This window comes from Anarhichas minor, unplaced genomic scaffold, assembly GCF_050575085.1.
Source record: "Anarhichas minor isolate MPS153535 unplaced genomic scaffold, ASM5057508v1 ptg000026l, whole genome shotgun sequence".
Taxonomy (NCBI): Eukaryota; Metazoa; Chordata; class Actinopteri; order Perciformes; family Anarhichadidae; genus Anarhichas; species Anarhichas minor.
This window is the reverse complement of record NW_027466472.1, coordinates 9,482,043-9,500,023: the sequence shown is the minus strand read 5'-3', so window position 1 is coordinate 9,500,023 and position 17,981 is coordinate 9,482,043. Positions and strand designations below refer to the sequence as shown.

Below are 17,981 nucleotides of genomic sequence, written 5' to 3'. Positions count from 1 at the left end.
CTTTGTGCTTTCTTATCAGCATTTAAGCACTTGTTGGTATACTGTTATGAGATACAGATAAGACACAGAGAGTTTGACAGCGCAGAGAGGAATAACTGAGTTGCACAGCTCTGTTTTAAAACATTTGACCCTTTCAGTTGGGATGATCTCCATGACAGAGAGGGGATTGGGTTCCTATCTTACCTTAGCAACACTGTAAAGGAGTCAGACAGCAGCCGATCTTCCTTTATTAACCTTGTCTGTGTCTCCCCATGTCCACTCTTTATGCTGGCACTGGGCCAGTCAAGCAGGAGGATAATGCTGTCAGGCCTAATGTGATGATTTCAACCAGAAGTATTATAAAGCCCTACCAGTTATTTTAATGGCGAGAGGCAAGGTGTTAGACAGGGGACAGGGGACAGGGGACGGGGGGGGGGGGGGGGGGGGGGGGGGGTTGTTTGTTTTGGTAACTAACACCTCCCACATGGTGTTGGGTTGGGGCTGCTTCAGCCAGGCAGATACTGGAGGTGCCAAGGCCTTGGCAGAGATAAGGAAGGTATCTCAGTGCCCACACACACACACACACACACACACACACACACACACACACACATCTGTGTGTTGATCTATGCTTTAGAACGTAATTACTGTGAAACAATCAGAAAATAATGTTTTATTCTTCCGATTCAAGGCTTTGTTCTCAATGACACTGGCACCTCTCTTCATCCACTCTCTGGCTCTCTCGACCACCGCTCACTCCCCCTCTCTCTCTCTCTTTCGCGCTCGCTCGTTGAGCTGGAGAGGAGGGGTGGATTTTGAATGCTGTGTTTACAAACAGGAACCGACAGTGTGGCTACATAATATACCTTTAAGCAGAATATTTACCAATCAACACATGACAAGTTGTTATTTCACATATTTTGATGTCTAGCCAGTAATTGCACATTAAAATAAGTGAACCGAACACCTTTAATGAACTTCTATCCAACCCTTTCGGGAGACAGTGAGCATTAAGGCATATTGTATAGAGCAGCCAACCTCCATTTCTCTACCTTTCTTCCTATAGCACCCACCATTCTTTCACCCCAATCCCTGTGGAGGCGTTAGCAATCGCCTCACATGTGTGACCATTAGCTCCTCGGGCGTCCAACACTCTACAGCTAATGACTGTCAAATATTGAATCTCTCTGGCAGGCCTTTTTAGAAATAATAACAGTTTCCTGCTGCTCTGTCTGATGCGTTTTATGGCTTTCTATCCACCACTATCTGTCCGTCTGTCTCTCTATTTGTCTGGCTGTCAGTCTATTTAGTCACCATCACTAGGTTGCTTTCTCCATTACTACATAATGAATAATGAGCACAAGTCATTGGATGTGCTTCATAGGATTTGGAATTAGTAATTCATGACGTATTTTTAAAACTAATCTTCACATCAGTAGCCGTGATTAACTGTGAGTCTGCACTGGTTCTGTTCATGCTAGTCCAGCTCTGCAGCAATGATTTAATAAAATGAAACAAAGGTTCAGGTTCTAGACAACTTTAGGATTGACGTGGTGTGAAATTTTATTTTTGACTCAGAAGGCGTTAAACTCGTCAAAGCCAAAATGATTATTGTAATATTGCCATTGTGGTTGCCCAAATGTATTATTAATGCATTCAGAAGTTTAAATCACAAAACTAGAAACTGTTCTTTTTACTTCTTTTGTTTGAATTATTCATTCTTGAATTGTGCATTTTGACCAAGTGTGGTCTTTTGCAAAATTCACAACAGTGAGAGATATGCTTTAATATCATCTAAAAATGACAATTACCCCTCTAGAGCACCATACCTATTCAACCATAATATAAAAGTAAAATTCAATCGCTTTAAGCTTGAAAACAACCATTTCAGATGGCAGTTCGTTTAGCATTCCTATCTCCAGAATTTGATGTGGCAGCATTACATAATAATCTTTATTTGTTCAGTTTTGGCAAGCAAAGTACATTTCCCAGCTGCTGTTGTGCTGGCAGCCATGTAGGCCAACGATGATGGTGTAAGAAGTTGGCATGACATTTTTCCGTGCTCTGGTCGGGGCACCACTGGCACCTGTAACCAACAAAAGTCCACAGAGGAGACAAAAGAAGCAGGTGGAGGGGAAGGGAGAGAGGTAACAGAGAAAAGAGGATGACAGGCTGAAAGTAAATGAGACAGAAAGGGCGTCCCAGAGAAAAACAGGACAAAAGAAAAGACGCAAAGACAAAGCTATAAAACTAGAAACTATATTTCTGCATGTCAAATAACAGCTGGAGCTCTTTTTTTTTCTTCCCTTATTGTTTAAGCTGTCACCACATCTAATTCTTACAGCATTATGACTCCTATTTCTTGTTGGAATGACTAATCATATTAAAGGAACAGGCTGTAATCCTCTATATCCTTTTTCGACGGTTATTCAAAAGCCAGTGTAATGAGCTAGATAAAGGAGACTTATACGAAGAACTATCTTGGCTTGTGTGTGCGAATGTGAACGTGTTTCTGAGTGTATATTTTCCAGATGGTGTGACCACCAGGGGCACGCTGTAAAACAGTGTAATCCTTGATATATACAGATGGATGATATATCTCAACCTGTTTCTGTGAACGCACAGACTGCATTCTCCTCTTCAGGAACATCAGCAAACACAGCAGTTTCCTCACTGCTAAAATGGATTACTGCATTTTATATTTCGGGGATCAGAAGTATGAGAGTACTTTATTGTGATACTGGCCTGTGGCAGCCGAAGGACTGCTGGCTGATCCGACATCAATTCGCAGCATTGATGTGCTGTCCTTTGTCTCTCTGTATTCATCTGCACGCGTGCTTTTTATGTTTACACTTGTGTGTGGTGGTGGTGGTGCCAGCCCACAATGTCTGCTTCTTGGCTCTGCACATTATCGTCTTTTCCAAAACAACCACGCTGCAGCCTGCCAGCAAGCATCATACTGACAGAGCCGTCCGGCCTCTCTCTGCAGCCGCCTGGCCACCGTGGGCTGGCCCTCATTTTCTGCATGGCGCTCATTGACAGCAAGCACCCCTGTAAATTGGAGGGAGCTGTAAAATGAGTAATTCTTGCAGTTTGGGGCAGGCAAGCTGTTCCCTGTTACGGCGCTAGGCTCTGTTGTGTGAGAGTGCAGAAGAGAGAGTGCTATGTAAGCTGCATCAGTGCGTTTCTATGTTTATTTCTGTGTGTGTGTGTTTGCGCATACTACATGCACACATGTGCATATCTGTGCATTGCAACTGGGTCCAAACACTCTTGGCCAACTCCTGGAGAGAAGGGAAATGCTAATTAAGTTTTATAATGGAGGCACTTAATCACAGCCTTGGTTTAGAAACCTCCTGAGAGAGAGAAGAAAGAGAAGGAAACGGAGAAAGAGAGAAATGTATCAAGTTAAATGGTCAGTTGGAGAGACCGCAAGAGGCTACAGAGCAGGTAGCAGGTTATGAGAAGGTTACAGCAGGATACGTTGGCCAGAGGTGGAGCGGGCCAGAAGCCGGCTCCAGCATGACTCAAAGCAAATTGTTCTCATTATTGAATCCACTGCTGCTTTGCTAAATTCGTTGCTCAAGAATGGATTTGCCTCAGACATACACACTCGTAATTTGTTGTGATGAAGCTTGTCGGCTTGATGCCAGAGTTGGAACTGAGTTGAACGGTCATAGCTGTAAAAGAAAGATGCATGAAAGAATCTGAGACATTCTTTTAGTGACTGGGACTTACCGTAGTTGTGCCTGAAGGAGCACATTTGTTTTCCTCATTTTGTTTTATGCCATCTTCATAAAATCATAAGACTGTAATCCCATCAACATAACTTGAAAAAGTGTATTTTCTTACTGTTTAGTTCCCTTTTTCCATTACTTCCACAGAAGTAATAGAAATCCCTCCCTAGGTGAATGTGCTAGCTGCCCAAAAACCCCAGGCAGATTAACTGAAATAGAAAGCATGTGTCCCAACCAATCCCTTTGTATCAGGGTAGATTACATTTGCTGCAGCATTAAGAATGAATTGCCTTAATACAAAGAATTGAATAAGTTTATAGCTCAGGTAGAGAATACTCTATATGTTTAACACCACACTCCGGGCCTGAGACAGGGGCCCAACGGGCAGTGCCAGGGACCCATTGTTTTGTTTTTTTATTGCGCCCCCAAAATTCACATCATGGATAAAGTTATTTTGATGGTCACAAAATGTAGTGGGATCATTGGTCTCATCTTTAAGAACACATTGCTTTTATTAGCTCCGTCCAACCAGAAGAAGTGAATTTTGTTCATTTTTTTTGGTATTTAAGGCAAACTTTTTTTTGAACTTTTGAGGATTTATCGGATTTGTTTCAAATTTGATCGGTATAACCTTTGGACTAATAAGATGCTATATTGCGAAGGAATGGTTGATACCTTAAAGGATGATTCCTCGGTCATGTGACAATATAGTGATGGAACTTTTCAAAAAGCCTAGAGGATTCAAAAGATCCATTTCACATTTGGTCAGCAGCAGAATCTCAAGACCTTCTAGATTGACAAGCTTTTGTGTTTTGGTTGAACAGCGTGCTGTGGCGTTCTCTAGCACCCCATATCAGACACAGGAACTGATATTGAACGCCTTATTGCAATTGCCAATATTCATGAAAATTCAGAGCCGTATCACTGCGTACGTCATGTAACATACAACGACCGCCACTTCCCCGGAATTATTGTTCATCGCTGTTTTAATTTACCATTTTAATTATCTCATTTCCCCATCTATTCAGCAGCAGAAGCCGCAGCTCAAACCGTTTGTTCGTTGGATGTAAATAAACAGGATCCTTGGTTGCAGTACATTTTCTTTAACCTTGGATATGGATTTGTTTAATGGTGTCCTCCTCCCACACATTCTTGTACCATGTTCTCATTTGTGTGCATTTGTACGTCCGCATTGTGAATCTTTCTGAATCTATAAACAGTTGAATCTTCCAGACATGCCCTAGTACACCCTTTCCAATTTTCTAAATTATCATTTCAGCATTTACAGCCAGATTGCTTTTTTAAATAAACTTTAGTCAGGTGTCCTTGTGTCAAGGTCCTCAGGGAGGAGCCGAGCAATAGAGGAGATCCTTTTTATACCCATTCTTTCCCCAGCATCTGAGGCAACGCTGAGTGCCTGGAATATCTTAGAGACATACACAGACACATGCTCGCGCACTCTCGGACACACGCGGATACTGCATGGACGCCACTTCAATTTGCAAGAAATGATTTGAGCTGTGTTATTTACACAAGACTTCCTGCAGTTAAAGAGGGAATGTGCTCGTTCAATTTCTTTCTCTTTTGGATTGGATTTATTTATATCCTGTCAACGCTGCTACTATGTTTATTACGGCAATCTGCTTTTTCCTTTCCCTCCCCTTTTCTTTGCTCTCACCCCATCTCTGAGAACACTATTACTCAAGCTGCCCCCTCTGCTGTGGATGCAGATGCACTCAATTCAATTTTTCTCTGCTGCTGCAATGTGAGGGAGGGAAGGGAGGGGGAAGGGACAGGTACAGCGAGGTAGAGGGGGGGAGAGAGGGGAAAATGTAAAGGGAAGAGGTTGACAGATTCAAGACTGCCTCCACTCTTTTCCTCTCCTCGAAGGACAGTATCATAGGACCAGATGTAGCTCAGCACACCACGACATGGCTTGGATCTCTTTCTCTGCCTCAGGCTCCAGCAGAGATGAGTGCATCTTAACCAGGACTGATAGACGTACAGGGTCTAATACGCAGGAGCTGGTGCTTGAGCTACTGCCACTAAGGTTAAAGTAAGTTTAGAGACTTGAGTCGGCCCTCTGATCTCCTCCAGCTGTGCAGTTTAAACATATTTCAATCTTTGACTCTGTTTGTGTGAGAGAGAGAGAGAGAGAGAGAGAGAGAGAGAGAGAGAGAGAGAGAGAGAGAGAAGTTGAGTCTGCATTAGAGGAAGAAAGTTACAGTGTTACAGCTGTGTGATTGCAAACAATAATTACAGCAAAATTTACATCACAAGAGGTGTTCATTTTAATCAGATGTAAAGGTTCTCCAGATGGCCTCCTAAAACAAGGTGTTCTGGTGTTGTACATAAATTCTGCAAATTAAGTTTTGCCATGAATCTTTTTTATGCCCCTGAAGGAAATATACAATATTGACTATCAAGACAAAGACTAGAATGGAAACTGGAATGGAACGGGTTTTTTTTGCCAGCAGGGGAAAATAAATACAAAGTGTATAAATTCAGTGTTTATTTGTTAGTGTGCAAGGCATCTGTATGATTTCCTTTTTCAAACGAAATTGTCCCTGAATCACAGCATCTCTGAGGATCAGATCAAGGGACTGTTGCGCCTTCTGCTCTTGCCTCTTTGTTTTTATTTCATTCAGTGTTTTATCTATTGTTATCCATGCCCCGCTAACAGTATTCAAAAGCTCACCAGGACTGAGCATCCCACCGCGGTTTGTTGTCAGTATTATACTGCCGGAGATGATGTGTTTTTTGAATTTTCTGTTCATTTGTGAGTGTAGTTCATGTTTCCAGCCACTGGATTTGCAGCATGTCAGACCACATTAACTCCTGAGGATCTTAGGGTAGCTCTTGCTTTAATCTCTCTTGTGTAAGTGATACACTCTGCTCAGCGTACACTGATTTTTATTTTTGTATCATATCACTATGTAAAGTGTGTGTCTCAGTTTATGAGCAGATGTGTCTCCACCAGTTTATTGCACACAAAGCCGTCTCTGTTATGAGTTAAATGTCCTAAGTGCTGCAGACCGTCCTGGAGGTCAGAGATGCTGTGAATTTTGAGAAGAAACAACTCGTCTGCTAGCAAAAGAGTCAAGTCTCTTTTATTCGATTTCTTCTCATTACATTTAATTTACTTGAATTCGGATGAATACTAATCACACTGTGATAAATGGAATTAAATGTATTTCCTCTGAAGTAGAATGTCTGCTTTAAGATAAATGGGTTTGATACTGAATATCAAACCTTGTGTAAAACCAACATTTGCATGCATATACTGTATAAACTAATATAATCTGACTTGGTTTTTTTTTTTTTTTCCTTCAGTGTAACAGTGCTGGAGACTGTGTCAGCTGCATGATACAGCTGTTGATTTAAATGTGTGGGACTAGGGGAAAGCTGGGCAGCGTTGCTTACAAGACATATTACTCGTCTTGTGACATATTCTCCCGAAAGACCGCTCTGCGTTTTTTGCTTTTTTTTCCTGCATCTTGATTTACTCAAAACTCAAAAATCGAAGACAAGGTTTGGATGCAACTGCCTTCTCCTGAGTGTATACAAAACACATCGGTGTTACACGAATTAGAGGCAGAGTGGGTGTGGCAGTCAAAGCGAAGCATATTGACTTGTAACTAATAACTTCTATTGAATAATCATCAATCTGTCACGGGGTGTGGTGGCGGACCCAAGCGCAGACACAGACCAGGGAGTAGAGAGCGTAAGGGTATTATTCCGGGAGGACACAAAGGGAAAAATGTAATGGAGCAGTGGGGAACCGAGGACGAGAGGGCGAGGGTGGGAAACCGGGCAGGGCAGGGCAGGCAGACTGGGGAGCCAGGAGGATGATCCAAACACGGAGGTTGTAACAACGATCTGGTTGAAGAGTGGATGCAAAACCGGGGTAGATGAACTGTTGAGTAGATGAGTTGATGGAAGGCAGCTGGTTAGACTGGACAGGTGAGGTGAAGGAATCGCAATCAGGAGGGAGCCGTGAGGAGACCAGGTCGGAGTCACGCCCATACCACACACACAAACACACAGAGACACAGGAAACACAGGGGAGAACAGGAGGCCCGGCCTGGCCGTGACACAATCGGCTCAAAGTTGTCTTCCCTGTGCTGAATATTGGACTACGGATTGAAATTCATAATGAATTTGTCGAAGCAGAGGCTCACATCACTAGTCTACACACACCGGCATCCTCTGTGTGTCTCTAGTTTTCTTCTTTGTTTGGTCTCTCAGAGACGTACAGCAGTCCCCTTTCCTCTTTTGTTTTTCTCAGTTTGCACTTTGCAGGCTGGAGATGGGGAATAGATCAAAAGCAGAATGGATGAGCTGTTTTGCAAGATCCCCCAGTCTTAACGGATTTCAAGGCTGGGTGAGACTGTGTATGGGTTGCTTGGCTGGGTGTGTGTGTGTGTGTGTGTGTGTGTGAGTGTGTGTCTGTGAGTGTGTGTATGTGTGTAATATGCATGTACATGCAAATTTATGTACATGTGCGTGAGTGCCTCTGTGCCTGTGTGCCTGCAAGTTTGCCTCTGTGTCTCTGTTGTTATCAGGCTGCACAGTGCACCCTTGAAATCCTACCAAGGCTCCCATAGATGCATTGTAACCTTATAGGTATTGTTTTTATTTGTTCTCTAGCATAGACAGGTTCATACTCTCACTCTGTTCTCCCAGAAGTCTTGTTAGATTCTTGAATGGATTCCCTTTTGATCTCACATTCATTGTGATCATCGTTTTACAATTATTTTATAACTTAACTTTAAAAAAATACATACATTTGATCTACCATACACGCTGCACAGTCGTATACATTAGCTTGCCTCAAACGTATGCCGGTTGAGTAACAGAAAACCACATTTTTCAGCAAATAATCACATCCAATGCTATTATCAAGCAAAAAGTAATTATTCTAGCTAACCCCACTGACGGCCTCCCCAGAAGGACCCAGGTAGGTGATTACACATATGACCTTTATGAATGCAGCCTCACTATATTCCATGTAGACAGTGTAGTGGTGTCCATTTACACTGTCCTTTTTAGCTGCTGTAAATTATGCCACATGATCTTGCCAGAAATTCATGTGCCCAAATGTTTTAGCAATTCACAACACTTATCTTCATACTAAACATTCAATAGAAAAGAGACCAAAAAAGCTTGTTAGGATTGGACGGTGGTAATGAGCGATTTGGAATTAAAACACACCCCAAAGGCCTCGCTCTGTCCCCAGTGTTTAGAGTATGTCTCCACTAACATGGTTACTAGAGATGTAGACATTTGGACGGTCGGTAGGATTGGGGTGGACGGGCTGAGCGGGGACTGTGGCTGCGAGGGCATCTATTGTTGGCTGCTCAACTGGGGATGCAGCACTTGGTGAACATGCAGCGCTGCTTTGAAGATCTGCTCTGACAGTCGAAAGACCTTCTCTTCAACTCAGAGTTTGAGTCTCATTACTGGGATTACAAGCAGTGTCATTATTCACCATAAGGCCAAATAATGAATAGGCTGACTAGCTTTGGAATAAATTACCAGAAATAACGTGAGGCATTTGTGTGTGTTTTGTATTCAGAAGAAACACGGCACAAAACACAGTACAGATTTTATGAAACAACACTTTTTCAACGTGTTGCCAGGTCAACTTTTCCCACGCTTGCTTTTCTCCAATGTCAGGGATGAGAGACTTCTTGACCAGCAGGAAATAATAGCAAGAATACCACAAGTCTGTATAGCTCCTTGTGCTTTCGGTGTGCTTTCCCTAATCCTCTCTTTACTGTGTGGCAGTGCCAACCACCTACACCACCACCTGTGTCTGTCTAGCCCCTGAAGTTTGCCGACGGCGCCACCATGATTACTCTCATTCCTGTTGATGAGTCATACCAGAGAGAGCTTCTGTGATAAGAGAGCCCAGTTTTCCCACTCACTATTCCGTAGAGGAAACCTGCATAACGGTTCCACACAAGTACACTATGCCTTTTTTTGTGAGGCAGAGTTGATGTGCTTTACATGTAACCGTCCTCGCTTTAGTTTTAACTGGCCGCTGGCTGCTGATTCAACCGGTGGTAATGTCCGCTGATGGGTAGAAACAGCATCTACTTCAGCATATTTTCGTCAAGCTGAGAGGGCATAACGTTGCTAAAAGAGCTACAAAAGTCCATCCTCAGAGGCCCGTGAAGATGTTTTGCTTAACTGCAATTCATACAGCCATAAACAGGCATGCACACATGCAAGCATGCAGCCAGAAACACACACACACACACACATTTCCGTTTTGCCTCAGACTCATTTTCACCGCCGTGACACCTGAATGCTTTAGCCTCGGTGTGAATGGGCTGTTTGACATTATGCTTGATAGCGGTACCTCTTGCTTCTCTCATATATGATGAATGTGTCTGTCACTACAGTCTATGGTTCGTCGCAGCGCAGTCTCTCGCCACACCCTATTGCATATGGCATTTTTCTGACAGGAAAATCAGCCAATCCTGACGCTTCAATGAGCAGCCTCCCTAATCTTATCCTCGTGCTGTAATTCCAGGTTGCAGAATGAACTCTGGGTAATCCCTCACAGGGAGCGTCGTTCCACTTGTTGTCACTTTCCCCGACCATCTCTCTCTTTTTCCTCGCTCTCTCGCTCTTTCTCTTTATTTCGCACTCACATAAACTCTCTCTCTCTCTCTCTCTGACTGTCTGTCTGTCTTTTCTGTCTCTCAGTTGCTGTCTATTTCTCTTGTTCTCTCCGCCTTATGTTCTGGCTCCCTAGCTGGCTGCTCCTCATACTTCCTCATTGATTTTCTTTCCGTTTGCCAGCCTCACCGCACCTCCTCAGTAAGTGATTGACATTCCCCTGCATCTTTCTCTTTCTCTCGGTCTTTTCCTTTTGCTCCTCTCCTATTCCCCTATCTCTTATTATACCTTATTCTTCCTCCTGCCTCCCTGTTTCACATTAAAATAAATAGTGCACACTGCTCGTCAACCATCTGAACTTTGTCTGAATTTGTTTCCTAGATTCAGTGGTTGTAGACTACTGCACAGTAGTTTTTTGCTATAATTGCAGTGTAAATGCCAAATTAATGACACTGCAAATGAGAAACATCAAGTTACAGCCTTTTATATTGTTCACAAAGAGAGTCTTGTATATGGCAGTATGCAGCGTCGTCTCTCTATAATTAAAGCGTATGAGTCTAATAGATTCTTGGGTTGTGCTGCGGTTAATAATGCGGTTTTATGTAATGTTTTAATGGTGTTGCTTCACCAGATTTAATGCAATGGTTAGGAGTCCCTTCACTTTAGAGTCTGCCCAACCTACATAATTATTACAAAATGTGCTTCGATGCATATGACATATAAGATTACTGATGTTCTTTCGTGGCCGTCAGATTAATGGCAACTGTGTTGTGCTCTGATTAATATTTCATCAATTTCATTAGTTGTATATTGGTGTATCTCCAACTTTTAGAAACTCTGTTGTCATCTTTTCAGCCTATTTATGCTATGTAATGAGTAGCCTCTCATTTTTATTGCACAAACCAATAATAAAAAAAGTAATGTATTGCATGAAGTCTTGCAAAGAATAACTACAGCATTAAAGGTTTTCGGTCTTTTTGATAAATATCACAGTGTGTTTGCTCCCGAGTGTGCTTTCCTGATGTATACATCTTCCTTACTGTTAGTCCAAGTGAATCGCATACAGCTCTATTTTCTCCCCCTCCCAGCTCAAAGAGAATTGACGGCAGGGGCATCAAAGGGCCAGTTCCTCCCCCGCCAGCATCTGCTTCTTCTCTCCTTCCTGCTCACAGCTCCCTCATCTCCCCTCTCTCTCTCCACCTCCTGTTCCTGGGCAAGAGTCACAATGCCACCCCATCCCATTACCCTCTCAGTCATCCCCATGCTCAGACCACTGGTGACGCCTGCTGAGCCCGACCAAGTCACAGACTCATCTCCCACCACCTCCACAGGCTCTGACTACTGATTGTGTACTCTGATTGCTGAACACCATATTTCAGGTCCCTTCTTGGTCGTGCCGCAGTATGTTCACATGTTCTCCGTCTCTGTTCCTTGAGGACGTCATCAGCAGAGTGTGGAGGGTGTTGTGCAGGGGGGTTGGGTAGATAAACATATCTATTTGTGTGAGCAAGGTGCTGTTTCTCCCAACACCAGAGTACACCAGAGGAAATGGGAGGCAAGATCTTTTTGATCATACTCTCAAAGGAAATCTTTGATTCCAGGAGCTCTCTCTTCCTTTTGGTTTTTATATCACACATCAGAATTCATCATCAGTGTTAGCAGAGTGGTTAAGCGGCTTTCAAACGCAGGCTCTGATCAACATGAATGGGTTGTAACCGCTTGAGAATTTTTGACAATTTAGCCTTGAAACAAACTATGACCAAGATTGGGGAGCTTTGTTTACTGACGTTTTTCTTTTTCATATCAGACTTCAATCGCTGATCTGCTAACAGTTCATCCTTTCTGGTCTCCAACCAACAGGAATATTCCCAAAGGTGTTCTAGCATGTAATCAGAGAACTCCTTCCAGTGACATGGATTGAATCACACCAACAATGTATTAAGGCTAAATTATATGTTGTATTTTCTCATTTATTCCTCCTATATAATATTCATAATGGAGGGAGGTTGATTATTATGATAAGGGATATTACTTCTACAGTCTCCAAGTCCGGGGTAGCAATGTTTACATAATGAGGTAGATTACACAGTTTGAATGTAAATGACCAAAAACAGTGTTTTAAATTGTCATTTTGTTTCTCAGTGAGCCTAACAGGTCGTTATAGTTTGGCATATTTAATGAACACAAAGACACACTAGCAGGAACACAGTAGGCAGGATGAGCTCACGTTCTTAAAATTCACGTTCTTAAAATGCATATATTAAATCTAAACAGGAGATAAGTTACACAAACTAATAAAAAGACAGATTTTGCATATTATCTCGATCTTGATTGATCTCGAGGTTATCTTCAGTGCAAGCAACTGCTGTGTTTGTTATTGACATTGAAATTGCGTGTTTCTGCACCAGCTGCATAAATGAAATGATAGCTCGTGAAGCCACTGTGATAAGTAAAGCAAAATTGTTTTGTTGCTGATAGCTCTGCCCGTGTTGTGCCACCAGTGTCACATAACGCTGACCATGTAATCATCAGCAACAATGTATATATAATAGCCAAGTTTTTCTTTTGTTTCCTGTCATTAAGGTAAGATGGATGCAAGAAAGAGTAATGTGCACCTGAAAGTAGCAGGAAGCAAAGTAGATGCTCATGTCTGCAGAGACGTCATGGTGTGAACTATTGACAAACTTTGGTCGAGCAAATAGATTAATGAAACAGGAGATGGCAGAGACAGATTGAAAGGGGATGGGAGGAAAGACACCATGTGAGGTGGAGGTGTGAATCCCCACTCGAGCTGTAATGAAAATGAGAATGTGGCTCTGCGCCACAGGATTTGCCGGTAATTGGTTTAATGAATGCATTCTGTTGCCTCTGATTGAACACGTGCCCTGTGTTTGCTCCTCAAGGAACCACACGCATGTCTCTGTTTCCTCCTGCAGCCTCGCTTACTCTCGCTATCACCTTGTCTCACAACATGGTAATCTGTCCACTGCTTTCTTTCTGTCTTACACTGCTCATTGTGATGGTCATACTGATTGTCCTTCAGAGAATAGGGGGACAATTAAGTACAGATTGTTTCTTTTGGCCTTTTGCAGCTGATGGACTTAGCGACTGATCTGTGTGTGTGTGTGTGCGGGCTTGTGTGTGTTCATGCGTGCGTGTGTGTGTGCGCTTTCTTGCAGATTGGCCTGTGGCACTCTGAAGATGGACTGTCCATGGAGAGAAAGCTTCCATCAATCAATGTGACGGACACCCTCTTCAACACTACTCTAACCATCACAACAATACTAGTAAGTGCTACTGTTTGCATGCTGATACTGTACGCGCACATCAGCAGCTGTCCGTGTCATTTTATTAGCACAACGCCTCGGCTGATCTACATGGGGCTGACATTCTGTGGTTGACGGACAATTACCATATCAAAAACCCATTTTGTATTTTCAGATCCAAACTCAGTCCTCATGGGATCAGAGGAAGTGCTGCTGCGCTTTTTGTTTTGCCCTGAGTACTTCAGATGAGGCTACATCACAATGCATCAGCCGGCGCTAATAATTCCACTTGTCAGCCATTCTCAGCCTCTGTTGTAAATATAGATCCTGTGCGTCCTCTGCTACCTGTTCCAGGAAATGCAATTTTTAAGAAATTTGCTGAATCACCTGCCATGTTAATGATCACTAAACGACGAATCCTTTAAAGCTTCTGAAATACAAAATGCATGCTTTTCCTCAAAGAAGGCTGACAAACACGATAAACATGAGCAAATTACAGAAATAGGAAACAATACAGTCACTCAAAACTGCTGCTGCTGCTCTGCCTGTCGTTATTTAACAATACAAACCAGTAAGCTTAATAACAATTTATACGTTTTATTGGAGAATAAATTAGATGACGCTTAACACCCAGGGCACCTATAACATCTCATTCTTGTATTAATGAAAAGGTTTTTAGAGCTTCAATATGCCTCAATCAAAACTAGTTTGTACGGCGTTTTAACCTACCTCGTCTTAAAGCAAAAATGTTTATAGCTGCTCTGAATTTAGTTATTAGCATATCAACATGGTCAGTTGTGAGTCATAAGATGTTCACTGTAATTCCTTCTGGATAAAAGTGTTTTGCAATAGATAATAATATTACAAAGGAGGAATGGTGAACTTCAACACTCTAATACATTTCAAACTAATATTTAAGCAAAGCACAAACGTCGCTGCAACTTTGCACAGTTATACTCGTCGAATGTAGACTGCTAGTATAAGGCTGCCATTGGACGCCTATTTCAGCTGGTGTTCCCCTTCCCTTCATTGCCTTGCTATCTGCGTTATCTATTTTGCAAGGGCACCGTTGCTGCATCCTGTGCTTAGCTCCGCCCAAGACGATTGTGATTGGTTTAAAGAAATACAAACAAGCCAGATCGTTTTCCCCCCCATGTCAGAATTATAATGTGTGGAGCCAGACCTTTCTCCAGCGCTGACACGCTTCCAACGCTGTGGAAGTAGTAAAATATTCTTGACTGATCTAATTATTAACAGTGATTAATTGCTCATCAATTAATTAGCTACCTGTTTTAATTAGTAAAGCAGATGTGTCAGGAATTTCCCAAACTAGTGAGAAGACTATAATGCTGTTTAAAAGCTTGACTTTTCTGTTTTACAGTAGCTTTAATATCACATCAAAGGTGATAAATGGATTCATGTTGGAACTACATGAAACCATTCAGCTTCTCAGTCGGCTGCAAGTGTTTCATGCCTCTCTTCTTCCCTCGATACACACGAACACACAGAAACACACAAAGCTGTCACTCGCCCAGCTCCTCCTCCTCGCTGATGAATCAGACGATAAGATACAAAGTAGCTTGTAAGCAGAGGCAATTGGCCCAATGTGTTTTTCTGAGTGTCTGGCTTATCAGCTGAGGAGCCGTGGGAATGAGGGAAGGACATATTGCCACATTTCGCCACTGAACAACTCACTGGCCTCATTGAGACTTATTGGGATTCAGATGGAACGGTTCATTTCACACTGGAGGGAAAGGGTGCGGGGGGGGGGGGGGGGGGGGATGGAGGTTTGTGTGTGTGTTTGGTTTGAGGGGGAGTACAAATGAGACAATATTTTCACAACAGAAAGAGGGTGTGACAGAAAGAATTGGCCGAGCACATAGCTTTGATTTCACTTTGGAGATATAGAGTCCCAGGACCAAACTTCGGAAGCCACCACGGAGCAATTTTCAGCGCCTATCACAGCTCATTCATCATGGTGTGATTGCCACGTCGCTGTTATCTCGCTTGTGGGCGGGAGACGAGCCACAGCTGAAAGCTTCCATAAGAATTCCTTACCTGTAGCAGTGGCCTGGGAGACTGTGTGTGTTTGTGTGTGATTGCAATTGCATTGTGTGTGTGTGTGTGTGTGTGTGTGTGTGTGTGTGTGTGTGTGTGTGTGTGTGTGTGTGTGTGTGTGTGTGTTCAGTATATCCATTTGTGGGTTTATGTGCACACTTGACATGTGCACCTGGCCTTCACCGGGCAGTTTCATTACACCTACACAGGGCTGTCATCTTCCCCCTTCAATTTCACTAACAGCTCGGGGGGGTGGGGGGGGGGGGGGGGGGGGATTGAATTGATTATCACGTTACTGCAAGGCCAAAAGCCATGTGTTTTTGTAAGCATTGATTGAGTTTGTTCCCTCGTGCAAAAACATTTTGGTATTCTTATCATTACTTTCTCTCACTCTTTTTAGTTCGGTGGGCCACATCAGGTTCAGCAAACGCTCCTTACTTCAGATAACTGTGTGAAAGACCAGCGTAAACATAATGAGTACCACTTGTGCATTTACAAGTCATGAGAATTGTAAATATCCATAATAAACGCCCCAATAATACCATATAAGGCTATGCGTCCTACCCGATATGTCCTATAGTGAAGTCCTGTTTTTAGAGATCCGTAAAGGCCGTTAAAGCTGTTAAATATGATGAACTTTCTATCATTTTCACAGCATCAGCAGCAGAATTGAGCGACCTGTTAAAGCCTAGGAATGGGGGAAAAAAAATGATTTTAATGCCATGTCATCTCAGGGTCGTATTCTCACTGAAATATAGGAGAAATGGTTCGATATGCAAAACGTCTCGCCACAGCAAGGCCATCAATGACTGCAACGGGGGGCTCACATAATTGAAGATGCTCATATTTTATTATATCAATTGCCAATTTAAATGAATGATGATATCGTTAGGCTATATGAATACTTTCAGAATTTTATTAACCAATAAATCAAATCTCAGGATAATGCCAACATAATTATAAAGTATAATTTATATAGGGTTTTAAAACTTGAAATTGCTTCAAAGTAATGAACTATACAACACACTAGTGAAAAATGTAGGTTTGGATAACAGCAGACTAACTGCAAATGACTCCTACGACAGTTCTGGACCGCTCGTAAACTGTACTTAACAGAAAATTAATAAATACGAGAATATTGGTGAGTGCAGCAAGTTCTCCTAAAGAACAGATCTGTTTGTACAAGTGGTTCTTGCATGAGGGAGGCCCAATGTCTTTGTACCCTCAGTAGCCACAGTGACGTAATAGAAAAACAGTCTTTGCGGTTGTTGCATTGTGTTTTCTGTATTCTGATACACAATAGCTTGTCAAGCAGTAGAAAGAGTGATTTGTTTGCATTGCTATAGTTTTAGTCAATTCTGATTTCAGGTGATTTGCATTGTTATGATGTAAACTCCTGGATTTTAAGAGCTACAAATTATCAGCCCTGTTCACACATGGCATTGACATGCATCTTGGGTGATCTGATCACAAGTGGAAAGCTCTTAGAACTTGTACGAGTAAGCGGAAGTACGTACCTATCTGCGTGCCAATGGTGTGATATTAAAGTGAGATAACAGGCAACACATTTCCAAAAAGCCCATAGATGTATATTAAATATAATTTATGGGGTTTGGTTGGCCCGGAACACGCCAAGGAAGAGACCCAGTCTGTATTGTTTTGATTTTGACGTCTTCTTTTAAATTCCAGCAGACTGCCTCCAGCTGGTTAAAAACAACAACGCATTTGATTTTTGCGAACGGAAATCATTTAAACGTTTATCTGCAAATAGAGCGGGAAAGTGAGATCTGATCACAAGTTCTCAAGATGCATGAGGAGATGCATTTTAAGGACAGGTGTGAACTGAAGTTGTTAGAGCTGTTCCTTTGTGGTCGTATCACCCAAGACAAATGGGTATGGGTATAAACAAGGCCATGTTTTCAAGTGGAGCTAGTGGATCTTGGATGATAATGATGATGACGATGAGGCCTCTCATCCAATTTATGATTCCAAGGTTAAAAGGAGGCAGGGAGCATCAATAAGAATTACTCAACTTGCAAGCAAATATAATAGCGTCCAAGCACCCGATGCAACTCAAACGGGATGTGTGTGAACTCCTTGCAACAGCTGACCAACAACACTTCCCAATAAAAAGACACATTCAAATTTTTAAATCAACATTAATGTTTCAAAAAAAAATAATACTCATCTCATCTGAGCATAAATCCACCAAGTCCACACACACACACACACACACACACACACACAGCCCAAGTCACATTGGTGAACAGATATTTTTCACTGGCTTCATGCAAATACATGCGGTTATTAC

The 17,981-nt window shown here is 42.4% G+C and overlaps 1 protein-coding gene across 1 annotated transcript in view; it reads left to right on the top strand.

The window, feature by feature from the left end:
* grik4 (glutamate receptor, ionotropic, kainate 4) overlaps positions 1-17,981 on the top strand; it is a 127,911-nt gene that overhangs the window by 87,236 nt on the left and 22,694 nt on the right. Inside the window, exon 10 of the mRNA XM_076100263.1 lies at positions 13,526-13,633. Coding sequence (XP_075956378.1) covers positions 13,526-13,633 — 108 coding nt within the window. The remainder of the gene's footprint in view (positions 1-13,525; positions 13,634-17,981) is intronic.